At 42.3% G+C, this 18688-nt stretch overlaps 1 protein-coding gene across 1 annotated transcript in view; it reads left to right on the forward strand.

Annotated features, from left to right (window-relative positions):
- The window catches only part of SNF4Agamma (SNF4/AMP-activated protein kinase gamma subunit), a 998728-nt gene that overhangs the window by 79556 nt on the left and 900484 nt on the right, over positions 1-18688 (forward strand). The window contains exon 2 of the mRNA XM_070085706.1: positions 6143-7098. Coding sequence (XP_069941807.1) covers positions 6613-7098 — 486 coding nt within the window. The 5' untranslated portion in view covers positions 6143-6612. The remainder of the gene's footprint in view (positions 1-6142; positions 7099-18688) is intronic.

The raw sequence follows: 18688 nt of genomic DNA on the forward strand, positions 1-18688 counted from the left end.
GAGAGACCTAGTAGCAATCAGTGAAGAGGTGGGGCCAGGAGCTATGACTCGACCCCTGCAACCACAAATAGGTGAGTACAAATAGGTGAGTACGCAGACACACACACACACACACACACACAAGAAGGCGTTTGACACAGTTCCACACAAGAGATTGGTGCAAAAACTGGAGGACCAAGCAGGGATAACAGGGAAGGCACTACAATGGATCAGGGAATACTTGTCAGGAAGACAGCAGCGAGTCATGGTACGTGGCGAGGTGTCAGAGTGGGCACCTGTGACCAGCGGGGTCCCGCAGGGGTCAGTCCTAGGACCAGTGCTGTTTCTGGTATTTGTGAACGACATGACGGAAGGAATAGACTCTGAGGTGTCCCTGTTTGCAGATGACGTGAAGTTGATGAGAAGAATACACTCGATCGAAGACCAGGCAGAACTACAAAGGGATCTGGACAGGCTGCAGAACTGGTCCAGCAATTGGCTCCTGGAGTTCAATCCCACCAAGTGCAAAGTCATGAAGATTGGGGAAGGGCAAAGAAGGCCGCAGACGGAGTACAGTCTAGGGGGTCAGAGACTACAAACCTCACTCAAGGAAAAAGATCTTGGGGTGAGTATAACACCAGGCACATCTCCTGAAGCGCACATCAACCAAATAACTGCTGCAGCATATGGGCGCCTAGCAAACCTCAGAACAGCATTCCGACATCTTAATAAGGAATCGTTCAGGACCCTGTACACCGTATACGTTAGGCCCATATTGGAGTATGCGGCACCAGTTTGGAACCCACACCTAGCCAAGCACGTAAAGAAACTAGAGAAAGTGCAAAGGTTTGCAACAAGACTAGTCCCAGAGCTAAGAGGTATGTCCTACGAGGAGAGGTTAAGGGAAATCAACCTGACGACACTGGAGGACAGGAGAGATAGGGGGGACATGATAACAACATACAAAATACTGAGAGGAATTGACAAGGTGGACAAAGACAGGATGTTCCAGAGATTGGACACAGTAACAAGGGGACACAGTTGGAAGCTAAAGACACAGATGAATCACAGGGATGTTAGGAAGTATTTCTTCAGCCACAGAGTAGTCAGTAAGTGGAATAGTTTGGGAAGCGATGTAGTGGAGGCAGGATCCATACATAGCTTTAAGCAGAGGTATGATAAAGCTCACGGCTCAGGGAGAGTGACCTAGTAGCGATCAGTGAAGAGGCGGGGCCAGGAGCTCGGACTCGACCCCCGCAACCTCAACTAGGTGAGTACAACTAGGTGAGTACACACACACACACACACCTGGTCCAGCAAATGGCTTCTCGAATTTAATCCTGCCAAATGCAAAGTCATGAAGATAGGGGAAGGGCACAGAAGGCCACAGACAGAGTATAGGCTAGGTGGCCAAAGACTGCAAACCTCACTCAAGGAGAAAGATCTTGGGGTGAGTATAACACCGAGCATGTCTCCGGAAGCACACATCAATCAGATAACTGCTGCAGCATATGGGCGCCTGGCAAACCTGAGAACAGCATTCCGATACCTTAGTAAGGAATCATTCAAGACACTGTACACCGTGTATGTCAGGCCCATACTGGAGTATGCAGCACCTGTTTGGAACCCGCACTTGATAAAGCACGTCAAGAAACTAGAGAAAGTACAAAGGTTTGCGACAAGGTTAGTTCCAGAGCTAAGGGGAATGTCCTATGAAGAAAGATTAAGGGAAATCGGCCTGACGACACTGGAGGACAGGAGGGTCAGGGGAGACATGATAACGACATATAAAATACTGCGTGGAATAGACAAGGTGGACAAAGACAGGATGTTCCAGGGAGGGGACACAGAAACAAGAGGCCACAATTGGAAGTTGAAGACACAAATGAGTCAGAGAGATAGTAGGAAGTATTTCTTCAGTCATAGAGTTGTAAGGCAGTGGAATAGCCTAGAAAATGACGTAGTGGAGGCAGGAACCATACACAGTTTTAAGACGAGGTTTGATAAAGCTCATGGAGCGGGGAGAGAGAGGGCCTAGTAGCAACCGGTGAAGAGGCGGGGCCAGGAGCTAGGACTCGACCCCTGCAACCACAAATAGGTGAGTACAAATAGGTGAGTACACACTAATAAATGCAACCGAGTGAGAAGTGAAGAGGTTGCTAACTGAGCTAGATACCTCAAAGGCAATGGGGCCGGATAACATCTCTCCATAAGTCCTGAGAGAGGGAGCAATGGCGCTATGTGTACCACTAACAACAATCTTCAATGCATCTATCAAAACAGGGCGACTACCTGAGGTATGGAAGACAGCAAATGCAGTCCCAATTTTTAAAAATGGAGACAGACACGAAGCATCAAACTACCGACCAGTGTGTCACTGACATGTATACTAAAAAAAGTCATGGAAAAGATTTTCAGGAGAGTGGTGGAGCACCTAGAAAGGAATGGGCTTATCAAAGACAGCCAGCACAGTTTCAGGTACGGAAAATCCTGAGTAACAAACCTTCTGGAGTTCTATGACAGGGTGACAGCAGTAAGACAAGAGAGAGAGGGGTGGGTAGATTGCATTTCCTTGGACTGTAAGAAGGCGTTTGGCACAGTTCCACACAAGAAATTAGTGCAACAGCTGGAGGACCAGGAAGGGATAACAGGGAAGGCACTGCAATGGATCAGGGAATAACTGTCAAGAAGACAACAGCGAATCATGGTACGTGGCGAGGTATCAGAGTGGGCTCCTGTGACAAGCGAGGTTCCAGAGGGGTCAGTCCTAGGACCGGTACTGTTCCTGGTATTTGTGAACGACATGACGGAAGGAATAGATTCAGAGGTGTCCCTGTTTGCAGATGATGTGAAGTTGATGAGAAGAATTCAATCGGAAGAGGATCAGGCAGAACTACAATCGACATAGCATCGAAATTCAAGTCTGACCCGAAACTGCTTTACAGTCACATCAGAAAGAAGGCAACAGTCAAGGACCAGGTAATCAGGCTGAGGAAAGAATGCGGGGAGCTCCCAAGAAATGACCAAGAAGTATGTGAGGAGCTCAACATGAGATTTCAAGACGTATTTACAGTGGAGGCTGAAGGGACACTGGGAAGACACAACAGTAGGGTACACCAACAAGGGATATACCAACAAGTGTTGGATGAAATACACACAACTGAGGAGGAGGTGAAGAAGCTCCTAAATGACTTTGATACCTCAAAGGCGATGGGACAGCACATCACTCCGTGGGCCCTTAGAGAGGGAGCAGAAACATTGTGTGCCACTAACCACAATCTTCAACACATCTCTTGAAACTGGGCAACTACCTGAGGTATAGAAAATGGCAAATGTAGTCCCCATCTTTAAGAAAGGAGACAGAAATGAAGCACTAAACTATAGACCAGTGTCACTGACGTGTACGGTATGCAAAGTTATGGAGATTATCAGGAGGAGAGTGGTGGAGCACCGGGAGTGGATCAAGGTTATAAAAGACAGCCAGCACGGATTCATGGAAGGCAAATCCTGTGTCTAAAAACTACTAGAGTTTTATGACAAGGGAACTGAACTAAGACATGAGAGGGAGGGGTGGGGTGATTGCATTTTCTTGGGCTGCAAGAAGGCTTTCCACACAGTTCCTCACAAGAGATTAGTACAGAAGCTAGAGGAAGAGACACGTATAGCAGGAAGGGCACTGCAATGAATCAGAGAATACCTAACAGCAAGGCAACAGCGAGTCATGGTCCATGATGAGGTATCACAGTGGGCGCCTGTGACGAGCGGGGTCCCACAGGGGTCAGTCCTGGGACTAGTGCTATTCTTGGTATATGTGAATGACATGACGGAAAGGATAGACTCAGAAGTGTCCCTGTTTGTAGATGATGCGAAGTTAATGAGGAGAATTAAATCAGATGTGGACCAGACAGGTCTACAAAGAGACCTGGACAGGCTGGATGCGTGGTGCAGCAACTGGCTCCTAGAATTTAACCCCGCCAAATGCAGTCATGAAGATCGGAGAAGGCAAAGAAGACCGCAGACAGAGTATAGGCTAGTAGGCCAAAGACTGCAAACCTCACTCAAGGAGAAAGATCCAGGAGTGAGTATAATACCGAGTACATCGCCAGAAGCACACATTTACCAGATACATAACTGCTGCGGCATTTGGGCGCCTGGCAAACCTGAGAATAGCATTCCGGTACCTCAGTAAGGAATCGTTCAAAACTTTGTACACTGTATACGTCAGGCCCATACTGGAGTACACAACACCAGTTTGGAATCCACACCTGGTCAAGCCCGTCAAGAAATTAGAGAAAGTGCAAAAGTTTGTAACAAGGCTAGTTCCAGAGCTAAAGGGAATGTCCTGTGAAGAAAGGTTAAGGGAAATCGGTCTGACGGCACTGGAGGACAGAAGGGTCAGGGGAGACATGATAACGACATACAAAATACTGCGTGGAATAGACAAGGTGGACAGAGACAGGATGTTCCAGAGATGGGACACAGAAACATGGGGTCACAATTGAAAGCTGAAGACTCAGATGAGTCAGAGGGACGTTAGGAAGTATTTCTTCAGCCACAGAGTTGTTAGGAAGTGGAATAGTCTGGCAAGTGAAGTAGTGGAGGCAGGAACCATATACAGTTTTAAGACGAGGTATGATAAAGCTCATGGAGCAGGGAGAGGGAGGACCCAGCAGCGGTCAGTGAAGAGGCGGGGCCAGGAGCTGAGTCTCGACCCCTGCAACCACAATTAGGTGAGTAAACAGAGGATATTAGGTTACCCTGATAACTTAGCAGTGTATTGCTGCCTTTGTTAGCTGACCTACGAAATACTTCATCTCTTAACTAACCTATAATTTCAGATCATATTAACTTACTGTTATAATACTGTTTGTTAGCTAAGCATAATAGTACTACCATTGCTTTTCTAGCATGGCAGTACTACCATAGATATTCTAGGATGGTAGTGCTTCCATTGTTAATCTAGCATGGTAGTACTACCATTGTTAGTCTAGGCTGGTAGTGCAACCATTGTTAGTCTAGCATGACTTAAGAAATCGTAATGACACGATTGCAAATAAACCATACCCCCGGCCGGGATTGAACCCGCGGTCATAGTCTCAAAACTCCAGCCCGTCGCGTTAGCCACTAGACCAGCTAGCTGGTCTAGTGGCTAACGCGACGGGCTGGAGTTTTGAGACTCTATGACCGCGGGTTCAATCCCGGCCGGGGGTATGGTTTAGTCTAGCATGGTAGTACTACCATTGTTTGCCTAGGATGGTAGTACTACCATTGTTAGTCTAGCATGGTAGTACTACCATTGTTTGCCTAGGATGGTAGTACTACCATTGTTAGTCTAGCATGGTAGTATTACCACTATTAGTCTAGGATGATAGTACTACGACTGTTAATCTAATATGGTAGTACTACCATTGTTAGTCTAGCATGGTAGTACTACCATTGTTAATCTAGCATGATAGTACTACCATTGTTAGTCTACCATGGTAACACTACCGTTGTTAGTCTAACATGATAGTACTACCATTGTTAGTCTAACATGGTAGTACTACCATTGTTAGACTAGCATGGTAGTACTACCATTGTTATTCTAGGATGGTAGTACTACCATTGTTCGTCTAGCATGATAGTACAACCATTGTTAGTCTAGGATGGTAGTGCTGTCATTGTTAGTCTAGTATGGTAGTACTACCATTGTTAGTCTAGTATGGTAGTACTACCATTGTTAGTCTAGGGTGGTAGTACTACCATTGTTAGTCTAGGATGGTAGTGCTGCCATTGTTAGTCTAGTATGGTAGTATTACCATTGTTAGTCTAGTATGGTAGTACTACCATTGTTAGTCTAGGGTGGTAGTACTACCATTTAAGCTTAGCATGTTACTGTTTCCTTTGTTAGCCTAGAGTGAGAATACAACCCGCAGGTACTCAAGTTTGAGTGATGAGGACCACTTCACTACACTACATTATAGTACACTACACTACATTTCACTTCACTACACTTCATTACACTACATTTCAGTACACCACACTACACTACACTACACTTCACTACACATTATGTTACGCTTCACTACACTCTTAACTTTACCATTTTATCTACACCCACAAAATATTACCATTGAAATAGAATTCTAAATATCTTAGTTATTATCTTTGCTTTCTTTGACAGATGCTGGTACAAACTACAAATGCTGCCGCTGCAAAGGTTTACTAAGAACTGAACCTGCTGGTCTGGGAAACCTTGTTTAATAAAGAAAGTTAAATAAGAGTTTGAAAACACTAACAGAGGTTGAAAATGTTTGTCATATTTTTGAAATTGATAAAAGCTATCTAAATTATTAAGAAATATTTAATACGTCAAAGAAAAAGTCGTTGACAAATGGGTGAATCTATCTTCATATAAAATATGTGAGTTATTTGGAATTTACGGTGCAAGTGTTGGCGGTGCAGAGAGCAGCACTTCTTATTAAGACATAAAACATTGACAAGTTCAACCAGACATGTAAGTGAACGTTGTACTTATCTCCTGCTGACCAATATGGTCTGCCGTGTCACACTTAAAAGATGAGCGCTGTGAGTTAAGAGCGCCTTCATACGAGTGTTGTTACCCAGATCATCTCTAATAAAAGCAGGTTGTGAATGGGCATCATGTTAGAGAACACACATGCCGAGCAGGACCTGGCGTCCATACCTCGCCGGCGAGCTTACAGCGAGGTTCACCCTCGACCTCCTCGCTTCCGCCGCCAGAGGTCAGCTTCACCTCCTCGGCTGGCCGTACCTAAGCCCTCCACCAGCATCTTCACCAAACCTGGTGGGGACTCCAGCTGCCCCGTAACCAGGAGTACCAGTCTCTTCGCTGGTATGGTGGTGGGTAGTCCCCTTGGATCAGGTCCTCTCAATGGCACAGCTCTGCCACTGCTGGGGCTGAGTCCCTCCATGGGCAGTAGTCCTCCCGCCCACGGTTCTGACTACATAGGCCCCATGAGGCGGCCTCGTCTGCCGTCTGCTAGCGAGGCACCCACCGTGGCGCCCATCCCTGAAAACCTGCCTCTTCCTGACACGCCGCCTCGTCCAGCTTTCGACCTCAAGTTCCACTCAGACGCTCCTTTTGACGCATCGTGTACCGTAAGTACCACAGTTATTATCACCTATAATCTTACTTGCTTACTAGGACTAAGTTCACATTTTCTTAAGAGATCTGACCCCTCAAGGAAGGTTCCTTGATGTTGGTGAGGGGCTCTTGATTTAGGGAATTGGATCTGTGCTCCAGTTCCCCGAATTAAGCCTGATGCCTTCCTTGTATAATCCTCCAGGTTTAGCGCTTCCCCCTTGATTATAATAATAATAATAATCTTAAGAGATCTGAGATCTACGTTTGTTCTGAGGAATTAGAGATACATGTTCCTTCCTTGAATCATCCCTAATTGCTTCCTATTTCCCAGGTGCTCCATAATCCTTACGGGTTTAGCACTTTCACATGAATATAAAATAATGGAGAGATCCACAACTGCAGATTTCCTTGAGTATGTAATTTAAAATATCAGAGTGTGATAACTGCCAAACAATACTGATGTGTTCAAGGCTTTCAGAATGTGGTATATAATTGTATTTCATGGTGTTCACTTTTATTTCTTCTTTTATCCATGTTTCTTGTACTGTTAAGTAATGACTGGATACCTGGTAATGAGTACTTAGAAGCGTATGTAACTAAGTTACTTTATCTTGGAGGTTTCCGCCATCGGCAGCCAGAACTGAAACTCTCTTCCCCGATGTCTGGAGATCAGTCCATCTTAACTGTATCAATCATATCGTGGTTCATTTGATAGCAGTCTTAGTTCACACACTGAGGTTCGATTTCTGGATGAGTGGAAACGTTAGACAAGTTTCATTGCACCTGTTGCCCATGTTCACCTAACAGTAAGCGAGTCGCATCCTGGAGAGGAGCATTAAAGGACCCCAATGAAAATAGGTTAGATGATCTGATAACATGACTTTGTTAGGCTATACTAGGTTTGCAAACTTTTTAATATTCCGAACAAACTGTTACGACGCTGCAGACTATTGATGGCATCTGCTGTGCCCCGGTGACAGGCTTCGTAACCATTACTTTCTCTCACGTAGGATTCGTAGAACTCCTGTAGTTCCTAGAATTAAATTGTGAAATTCGGATCTTGATTATACATCCTCCGCATATCTCTCTCACGATCATTAGCCAAAATTGATGATACTAACACATAGGGACTTCTCTCTCTCTCTCTTTTTTTTATACACAGGGTTTGACAAGGTTAGGTTAAGGATTCCTAACTTTTATTGACAAGCTAAGAGCTGTTACCTACATTAGCTCATTTGAAAGCATTTTTATTGTTATGAAACGTACAAGTAGGGAACAGGATTAGGTTGGAGCCATCTGTGGGCCAGCATTTTCATTTGATCAACTGACTTTATCTCGTTGACATCATAATGCTGTACTAATGTGTTCCATTCTCGAGTCATCCTGGGGAAAAATGATCTCAGATGAAGTGATGTTCTGGAGAAGGGTACAGCCCGAGTGAAGTTGCTGCTTTCTGCCCGTCTTGTGGATCCAAGTGTGGTACTTTGACAATATTGGCCTTGTATATAACGTAAGGCCACCCACATCCCTCCTGTGTTGAAGGTTCTGCTGAAATGACAGATCTATCCAGGATGGGTCCAGGCGAGAGATGAGACGTCTTGCTCTGTTCTCCACTCTGTCAAGCAGTCGCAGATGAGAGAGGGGCAGGCAAACCAAGAAAGTGGAGCATACTCAAGGTGTGAGCGTACTTGTGCCTCATATAGAATCTTGCAACCCCTACTGTCAAGCAGATGAGAGATACGGCGAAGTGCTGTAAGCTTCCGAGTTGCCTTGTTTGCAAGGTTTACAACATGGTACTTCATGGTCAGTTTGGAGTCAGATTTCGCCCCAGGGATATCAACTTCTTCCCCAGGTGCCAACACCCTCCCAACACTTGATACTGGAGCTCAGCAGGGAAGTGTCCTTGGACCCCTGCTCTTCCTCATTTACATCAATAATCCAAACGTATCCCAACACCTGAAACCCATTCTCTTTGCTGACGACACGACTTATGTCATCTCTCACCCTAATCTTGCCACCCTCAACACCATTGTTAACGAGGAGCTGCTCAAAATATCAACTTGGATGACAGCCAATAAACTTACACTTAACACTGGCAAAACCTACTATATTATGTTTGGTAGCAGAGCAGGTGCTGCGCAACTTAACATTAAGATTGACAGCACTCTAATTGCCAGACATAATGAGGGCAAATTACTTGGCCTATACCTCGACAACAACCTGAATTTCAGCACCCATATCCAACACATATCAAAAAAAGTATCCAAAACAGTTGGGATCCTCTCCAAGATACGATACTACGTGCCGCAAAATACCCTTCTCACACTATACCATTCACTCATTTATCCATACCTCACCTATGCTATTTGTGCTTGGGGATCAACTGCAGCAATACACCTAAAGCCAATAATAACTCAACAAATAGCTGCAATAAGAATAATCACTAATTCCCATCCCTGGCAACACCCCCCCCCACTCTTCATAGATCTAAACTTACTCCCTGTTCAGAACATCCACACTTACTACTGTGCAATCTACATATACAGGACCTTAAATTCCAATATTAACCTTGACCTAAAATGCTTTCTTGATAGTTGTGACAGGACCCACAGGCATAACACCAGACACAAACATCTCTACGACATTCCCCGTGTCCGACTAAACCTTTACAAAAACTCAATATATGTCAAAGGCCCTAAAATCTGGAACACCCTACCTGAGAACTCTAAAACAGCAGACACATTCATCACCTTCAAAACTACTGTTAGAAAACATCTTATCTCCCTGATACACACCATCAACTAACTACATAAAAACCACCTGGTGGTCCACATTTACACTCACTCACCCATTTGACTATAAGCACAGAAATACGTATCCTAATCTTAAAATAATGATTCCTGACTAGTCATAAGTTTGCCTGTGATACTCCAATATAGAAACAATGTATTGTGCCAAAACAAAAGCATTCACATTGCTAAACTCACAAACTAGTATTTGTCACTTAGTATTTAGTCACTTAATATTTAGTCAACTTACTCCACAATTTGTTATAATTTAGGGTTAAGAATTAATCTAAGTTTGCCTGAAATGCCTAGCCATGCTGGGTGTTCTAGTGGCCCCCTCTGTAATTAGTACTTTACTACATGTAAACCACACAATAACCAAAATCTGTAAACCCTGCATTGTAATCCGTATAGAGAATAAACTTTGATTTGATTTAATTCATCCTTACTACTGCACCAGTATTATCATCATGGTGCCTAGAGGTCATCATCATTTGTGTTTTCTCAGGTGCAAATGTTACTTACCATCTATTTCCCCAAGCTGATATAGCTCTTAGCTGGTGATTGATGTAGCTTAGAGCAGCTGGCATTTCTTCTCTTGGATAAGTGAATGTCAGTGTACAGTCGTCTGCATATGCATGGGATTCTGGGATGAGATGAAGTAGGTCATTCCATAACAATGGTCCCAGCACGCTTCCTTGTGGAACACTTGCCCCAGTAGGATGTCTTGATCATTCTGTTCCATTGAGAACTACCCTTAGAGATCTACCATGAAGGTAATCACTGAGGAGAGATAGCGTAGAGCCTGCAATTCCCAGAGCTTGCAGTTTTCCTAAGAGGCCTTGATGCCACACCCGGTCGAAAGCACCAGCAATGTCCAGTGCTACCACACAGTTGACTTTGAATTCATTCAGTGGCTGGTGCCACTTAGTGGAGAGGTTTAACAACAGATAAGCAGCAGAGTAACCTTTCCTGAAGCCATGTTGACGGTCACAAAGTAGTGAGTGGTAGTCAAAAAACTCTGTCATTTGTCTTGAGATTATTGTCTCAAGGAGCTTGCCAGTGATTGAGAGGAGTGACACTGGTCTGTAGTTGCTGATTTCTGTTCTGCTCTTCTTTTTGTGAACAGGAACTATATTTGCCTCTCTCCACAGAGAAGGCCATTTACACTGTACTAGGCAGTGCTGAAAGATGCGAGTTAGAGGTGCTGCTAGCTGGTCTGCACATCTTCTCAGCAATCTTGGGCTCAACTTGTCTGGGCCCACAGCCTTTTCTTGGTCAAGCGATTTAAGAAGGAAATGCACCTACTCCTGCCTTATTGTCACCACTGACAGTTTTGACAGAGTTCTTGCAGCTAGCCAAGGAGAGTCCCTTGCTGGATCAGGAACTTGCATTTTGGTAGCAAAGTGTTCGCCAAAGAGGTCCGCTTTCTCTTGACTACTAGTAGAGGTGGTCCCATCCTGTCGATTTAGAGGTGGAATAAGTTCATCAGGCAGATAACCTTGTCTGTCCTTGACCAGGGACCACCAGGTTTTGGAGCCTACCTTGCCTGATGCTAGTTTTCTTTTTGTGTCCACCTCCCACTTAGCAATGGCCCACTTTTGAATGTCACCCATATGCCTACAGGCTTGCCTGTGCAAGTTCCTGTTATAGGTGGTAGGATGTCTCTTATACCTTCGCCATGCTTTGTACTTAGCAGTAGCAGCCTCTCTACAACGAAAGCCAAACCAAGGCTGATCTGTAGGCTTCATCACATATTGCCGATGAGGAATGTATTCTTGTTGTAGATTAAGGATGTGTCCAGTGAAGGCTTTCACTTGGTTGTCAACATCCCCTTGGAGAAGAGCATTCCAATTGGTGATGGCGAGCTCAGAGCAAAGGGCTGGCCAATTACCTCTTTCCCATAACCAGGTTGTGTGTGTGGACTCCTCACCTCGTTCTGTTGTGATCTTAAGTGTCGTAAAAACAGCCTTGTGGTCAGATGATCCAACGTAGCCGAGGGGTTAACAAGTGACTATACCTTCTGCCAGATCACTCATTACTGGGTCAAGGGAGGAGCCAGAGATGTGAGTAGGGGAATCCACAATCTCTCTCTCTCTCTCTCCTCACCAGACTTACATATAATTACCACAAAGACAACATCTTTTACTATTCGCATTCCCGTGCATATAGCTGCTTCTGACAATGTTCTGCTTGCATAAAGCAAACACATATGCAAAAATATGGTGAACATTAATTTAGAAGATTTTCTCTCCTGGTGAGGGAAACATGTAAGCGAATTACAGTTCCTTATGAGGGAACTGTAATTCGTTTATATGTTTATATGTTCGTTTATATGTTCCCTATGAGGGAACTGTAATTCACATTAATGAATTACAGAAGCCTTACAGGTACCTGGGGGGGGTGGCTTTTAATAAAGGAAGTTGTACCTATTCCCTCTTGGAAAGAACCTGATTGCCTCCTATTTTCTCAGCCACTATTTGGCCCCTTCTAGTTTAACGTTTCCCACGTTCAGTTAGTAAGTCCAACATGGTGCTACCCATGGCTAGCACTTTTCATTGTCTTTTGCTTCTGTTCACCTAGCATTATATAGGTACCCGCATGGTAATGAACTTTTGTAGAGAGCATTCTAGGAGCCCCATTAGAAATAATCCCCACTGCCTGGCTTTCTTATTATCCTTGAAAACCCTTCGGGTTTAATAATCTGTTTACTTAAAGTCATATTGGAATCTGTCGCGAATGTACGTATGTTAATTTTGTTATAACCCATAAACAATATATTTTTTATCTTAGCTGTTATGTTTTGTTTATCTAAACTAAAGTATTATTTATCGATAATAGTTATATCATGCTTCTGTGATTAAGTAAGAAACAAATCACAGTGGTAATATTAGTAATAAATCATCCCATTTGTCCTTGTTTTATTATCCTGTCTTAAGATTATCAAGTTTATCCATTATATCTCAATTATAATATCGGTCATTATATAATAAAATGTAAAACGCATTCAGTGCAGTTAATTTACAACCTACCTGAGGTATACCTAGTGAGGGTTTCGGGAGTCAACGCCCCCGCGGTCCGGTCTGCGTGCGGGCAGCAGTAACAGCCTAGGTGATCAGGCCCTGATGCACCGCGAGACCTGGTTACAGACCGGGCCGCCGGGGCGTTGATCCCCGAAACCCTCTCCAGGTATACTCCAGGTATTACTGTACCTTGTGGAACAGAGCTTTTTACTGTAGCCGCCTCTGACTTTACTCTGTTTACTATTACTATTGTGTTCTATTTGCTAGGTAGTTATAGATCCAGCTTCCCATTTTCCTGTTTCCTTTATCAAGCATTTCGTGTGCTATTACACCATGATGACACTTGTCGAAGGCTATCGCTAAGTCTGTTTATACTACATCTCCGTTTTGTTTGTCCTCCAGATCATCTAAAACCATGTCATAGTGGTCCAGCAGTTGCGACCTACTCTAAACCCATGTTGTTCTGGGTTGTGCAACTGATGGATATCTAAGTGGGTGGTGATCTTGCTTCTTAGAACTCTTTCAAAGATTTTTATGGTATGGGACATTATAGCTATCGGTCAGCAATTCTCTGCAATTGCTTTGCTGGCACCTTTGTGGAGTGGCCGTATGTCTGCTGTTGTTAGTGAGTGTGGGATGACCCTGTGTCCATCCTCCCTCTCCATAGAAAGCTGAAGGCACGTGACAGAGGCTTCTTACAGTTCTTGATGAACACAGAGTTCCATGAGTCTGGGCCTGGGGCATAGTGCATGGGCATGTTATTTATTGCCTTTTTCAGTCTTGTGGTGTTACGATAATAGAAATTCTTGAATTTAAAAAAACTAAATAAATTTACCTACTGTAAACAATATATTTATTTTTCCATAATATTATTTTAGTTTTGGTTCTAAACATTTTAAAAATTTTGGCTAAATGGCATGATACAAAGATGTTGGCAATTTTACAGACATGATTTAGTTTTAAGGATTCTACTCTAGGTTACCACTTTCAGCATTTCTAATCTTGTCCAAGTTTTGTTAGGTGAGGTTAAGCACTGTTTGGTTATATCAGCAATTGAATGGGTAACCACGCGAACGAAGCTAAAACTTCAGCACAGGCTTCTTATCTCCGACACGGGAGAAATACATAGAACAGGGACGGGGGACCCCACTGAAAAATGGAGCTTTTTTGGGTTATCGTAGGTAATTTGCACGCATGTTTCTATGTATAGTAATTATAATCACCTTAATTTGTATAACTGTACTTATGTGTACCTAAATAAACTTACTTACAACTTATGTACCATCATGCAGCGCATGTTAGTGGCTTTCTTTTGTGCTTAACAATATTTTATTACATGTAAACTACATTACTGTATACTGCAGAAAAAAATAATTTGTATTTGAAATTGCACTTACTTACTAAAAACATTATTTATTTAAAGCAGTTACCCTAATTATTGTATACAAAAGCTTGTTTTCTGTGGAACTGCGAAGCAATAAGAGAGCACTTGGTGGACGGGGGTACTTGATATTTCTCTTAATCTGGTTCCATTGAACTTATAATAATAATAATAATAATAATAATAATAATAATAATAATAGTGGGAAAAGCTCTCGCTTCACACAGTGAGGGGTCCGGGTTCGATTCCCAGCGAAGGGGTGGAAACACTGGGCGTGTTTCCTTACACCGGTTGTCCATGTTCAACCATGAGTAATAATGATTACCTGGGTGTTAGTCGACTGGTGTGGGTTGCATTCTGGGACAAAACTGACCTAATTTGCCCGAAATGCTCTGCTTTCTATGTTGCAGTATGTCACTGATGTCAGCTAGGACTGTATACCTTGTACATGTACTTATAGAAATAAAGATATTATTTATATTATTATTATTATTATTATTACTATTATTATTATTATTATTATTATTTATTTCTACGAAGTACATAATACATCTGATACAAAACTACTCGTCAAAAAAATAATGGTTATAACTATGACCATAAGTTTTTAAGCGATGGACTGGTAAGCCAGCGGAAGGCCTCGGCCAGATGACTAAAAGCACCAACGGTGGGTCATCGTCTAAGACCCGCGTCAGGAAACACTTGTGCTGTTTCCTGACGAACCTTACCTTTATTTCCTAACCTAACTAGTCGTCTACACTACTTGCATACTAGATAAAAAGGGTCTGGCTATGCAGAGCATTTCGGGCATCTTAGCTTAATATTGTCCCTCATCATGTGATCCACAACAGTCAGCTAACACCCAGGCAGCATGTGTAAGGAACTATACCCAACGATTCACCTGTGTATTAGCTGAGGACACTACCAACCACACCACGAATACCCTAGAAGACTTTCTTGGGATTATTAACCCAGGATAAGTGTCTACTCAGGCCTCATACATAATCTATACTTTTATAATAAATTATAAAATTGTATAAAATTATACAGAATTGAACCCAATCAAGTCTGCTATATATATATATATATATATATATATATATATATATATATATATATATATATATATATATATATATATATATATATTATATATATATATATTATATATATATATATATATATATATATATATATATATATATATATATATATATATATATATATATATATATATATATATATGAGAGAGAGAGAGGATCTCACCTTCAAGGACCATAACATTGTATCAATCACATCTGCTAGAAAAATAACAGGATGGATAATGAGAACCTTCAAAACTTGGGATGCCAAGCCCATGATGACACTCTTCAGGTCACTTGTTCTATCTAGGCTGGAATATTGCTGCACACTAACAGCACCTTTCAAGGCAGGTGAAATTGCTGACCTAGAAAATGTACAGAGAACCTTCACGGCGCGCATAACGGAGATAAAACACCTCAATTACTGGGAGCGCTTGAAGTTCCTAAACCTGTACTCCCTGGAACGCAGGCGGGAGAGATACGTGACTATATACACCTGGAAAATCCTAGAGGGACTAGTACCGAACTTACACACGAAAATCACTCACAACGAAAGCAAAACACTCGGCAGACGATGCAACATCCCCCCAATGAAAAGCAAGGGTGTCACTAGCACGTTAAGAGACAATACAATAAGTATTAGGGGCCCGAGACTGTTCAATTGCCTCCCAGCATACATAAGGGGGATTACCAAAAGACCCCTGGCTGTCTTCAAGCTGGCACTGGACAAGCACCTAAAGTCGGTACCTGACCAGCCGGGCTGTGGCTCGTACGTTGGATTGCGTGCAGCCAGCAGTAACAGCCTGGTTGATCAGGCTCTGATCCACCAGGAGGCCTGGTCACAGACCGAGCCGCGGGGGCGTTGACCCCCGGAACTCTCTCCAGGTAAACTCCAGGTATGTATGTGTATATATATATATATATATATATATATATATATATATATATATATATATATATATATATATATATATATATATATATATATATATATATATATATATTTATTTATTTATATAAGACTTGATTGGGTTCAATTCTGCATAATTTTTTACAATTTTATAATTTATTATAAAAGTATACATTATGTATGAGGCCTGTAAATGGTCCAAGTCGGACCGAAACGTCGTCGTAAGCTCCTCTTTTATGTGCGGGTTATTTGTGTAACTTTGTAACTTGTGAGTTCATTACCTTTGTACCTACTTCAGCTATCAAAACTCTGGGGGCCCAGTCCCTGGACCCATTGTGTACCTCTGTAATCTTTTGACTGCCGCCCACAGGATGGGTATGGCTCTAATGAGGTTTATCCAACTAGGTATTTTATATATATATATATATATATATATATATATATATATATATATATATATATATATATATATATATATATATATATATATATATATATATATATACTGGGATGCTTGAATGTGCGTGGATGTAGTGCAGATGACAAGAAACAGATGATTGCTGATGTTATGAATGAAAAGAAGTTGGATGTCCTGGCCCTAAGCGAAACAAAGATGAATGGGGTAGGGGAGTTTCGGTGGGGGGAAATAAATGGGATTAAATCTGGAGTATCTGAGAGAGTTAGAGCAAAGGAAGGGGTAGCAGTAATGTTGAATGATCAGTTATGGAAGGAGAAAAGAGAATATGAATGTGTAAATGCAAGAATTATGTGGATTAAAGTAAAGGTTGGATGCGAGAAGTGGGTCATAATAAGCGTGTATGCACCTGGAGAAGAGAGGAATGCAGAGGAAAGAGAGAGATTTTGGGAGATGTTAAGTGAATGTATAGGAGCCTTTGAACCAAGTGAGAGAGTAATTGTGGTAGGGGACCTGAATGCTAAAGTAGGAGAAACTTTTAGAGAGGGTGTGGTAGGTAAGTTTGGGGTGCCAGGTGTAAATGATAATGGGAGCCCTTTGATTGAACTTTGTATAGAAAGGGGTTTAGTTATAGGTAATACATATTTTAAGAAAAAGAGGATAAATAAGTATACAAGATATGATGTAGGGCGAAATGACAGTAGTTTGTTGGATTATGTATTGTAGATAAAAGACTGTTAAGTAGACTTCAAGATGTACATGTTTATAGAGGGGCCACAGATATATCAGATCACTTTCTAGTTGTAGCTACACTGAGAGTAAAAGGTAGATGGGATACAAGGAGAATAGAAGCATCAGGGAAGAGAGAGGTGAAGGTTTATAAACTAAAAGAGGAGGCAGTTAGGGAAAGATATAAACAGCTATTGGAGGATAGATGGGCTAATGAGAGCATAGGCAATGGGGTCGAAGAGGTATGGGGTAGGTTTAAAAATGTAGTGTTAGAGTGTTCAGCAGAAGTTTGTGGTTACAGGAAAGTGGGTGCGGGAGGGAAGAGGAGCGATTGGTGGAATGATGATGTAAAGAGAGTAGTAAGGGAGAAAAAGTTAGCATATGAGAAGTTTTTACAAAGTAGAAGTGATGCAAGGAGGGAAGAGTATATGGAGAAAAAGAGAGAGGTTAAGAGAGTGGTGAAGCAATGTAAAAAGAGAGCAAATGAGAGAGTGGGTGAGATGTTATCAACAAATTTTGTTGAAAATAAGAAAAAGTTTTGGAGTGAGATTAACAAGTTAAGGAAGCCTAGAGAACAAATGGATTTGTCAGTTAAAAATAGGAGAGGAGAGTTATTAAATGGAGAGATAGAGGTATTGGGAAGATGGAGGGAATATTTTGAGGAATTGTTAAACGTTGATGAAGATAGGGAAGCTGTGATTTCGTGTATAGGGCAAGGAGGAATAACATCTTGTAGGAGTGAGGAAGAGCCAGTTGTGAGTGTGGGGGAAGTTCGTGAGGCAGTAGGTAAAATGAAAGGGGGTAAGGCAGCCGGGATTGATGGGATAAAGATAGAAATGTTAAAAGCAGGTGGGGATATAGTTTTGGAGTGGTTGGTGCAATTATTTAATAAATGTATGGAAGAGGGTAAGCTACCTAGGGATTGGCAGAAAGCATGCATAGTTCCTTTGTATAAAGGCAAAGGGGACAAAAGAGAGTGCAAAAATTATAGGGGGATAAGTCTGTTGAGTATACCTGGTAAAGTGTATGGTAGAGTTATTATTGAAAGAATTAAAAGTAAGACTGAGAATAGGATAGCAGATGAACAAGGAGGCTTTAGGAAAGGTAGGGGGTGTGTGGACCAGGTGTTTACAGTGAAACATATAAGTGAACAGTATTTAGATAAGGCTAAAGAGGTCTTTGTGGCATTTATGGATTTGGAAAAGGCGTATGACAGGGTGGATAGGGGGGCAATGTGGCAGATGTTGCAAGTGTATGGTGTAGGAGGTAGGTTACTGA

This window comes from Cherax quadricarinatus, chromosome 17 (genome assembly GCF_038502225.1).
Source record: "Cherax quadricarinatus isolate ZL_2023a chromosome 17, ASM3850222v1, whole genome shotgun sequence".
In the NCBI taxonomy this organism is placed as follows: Eukaryota; Metazoa; Arthropoda; class Malacostraca; order Decapoda; family Parastacidae; genus Cherax; species Cherax quadricarinatus.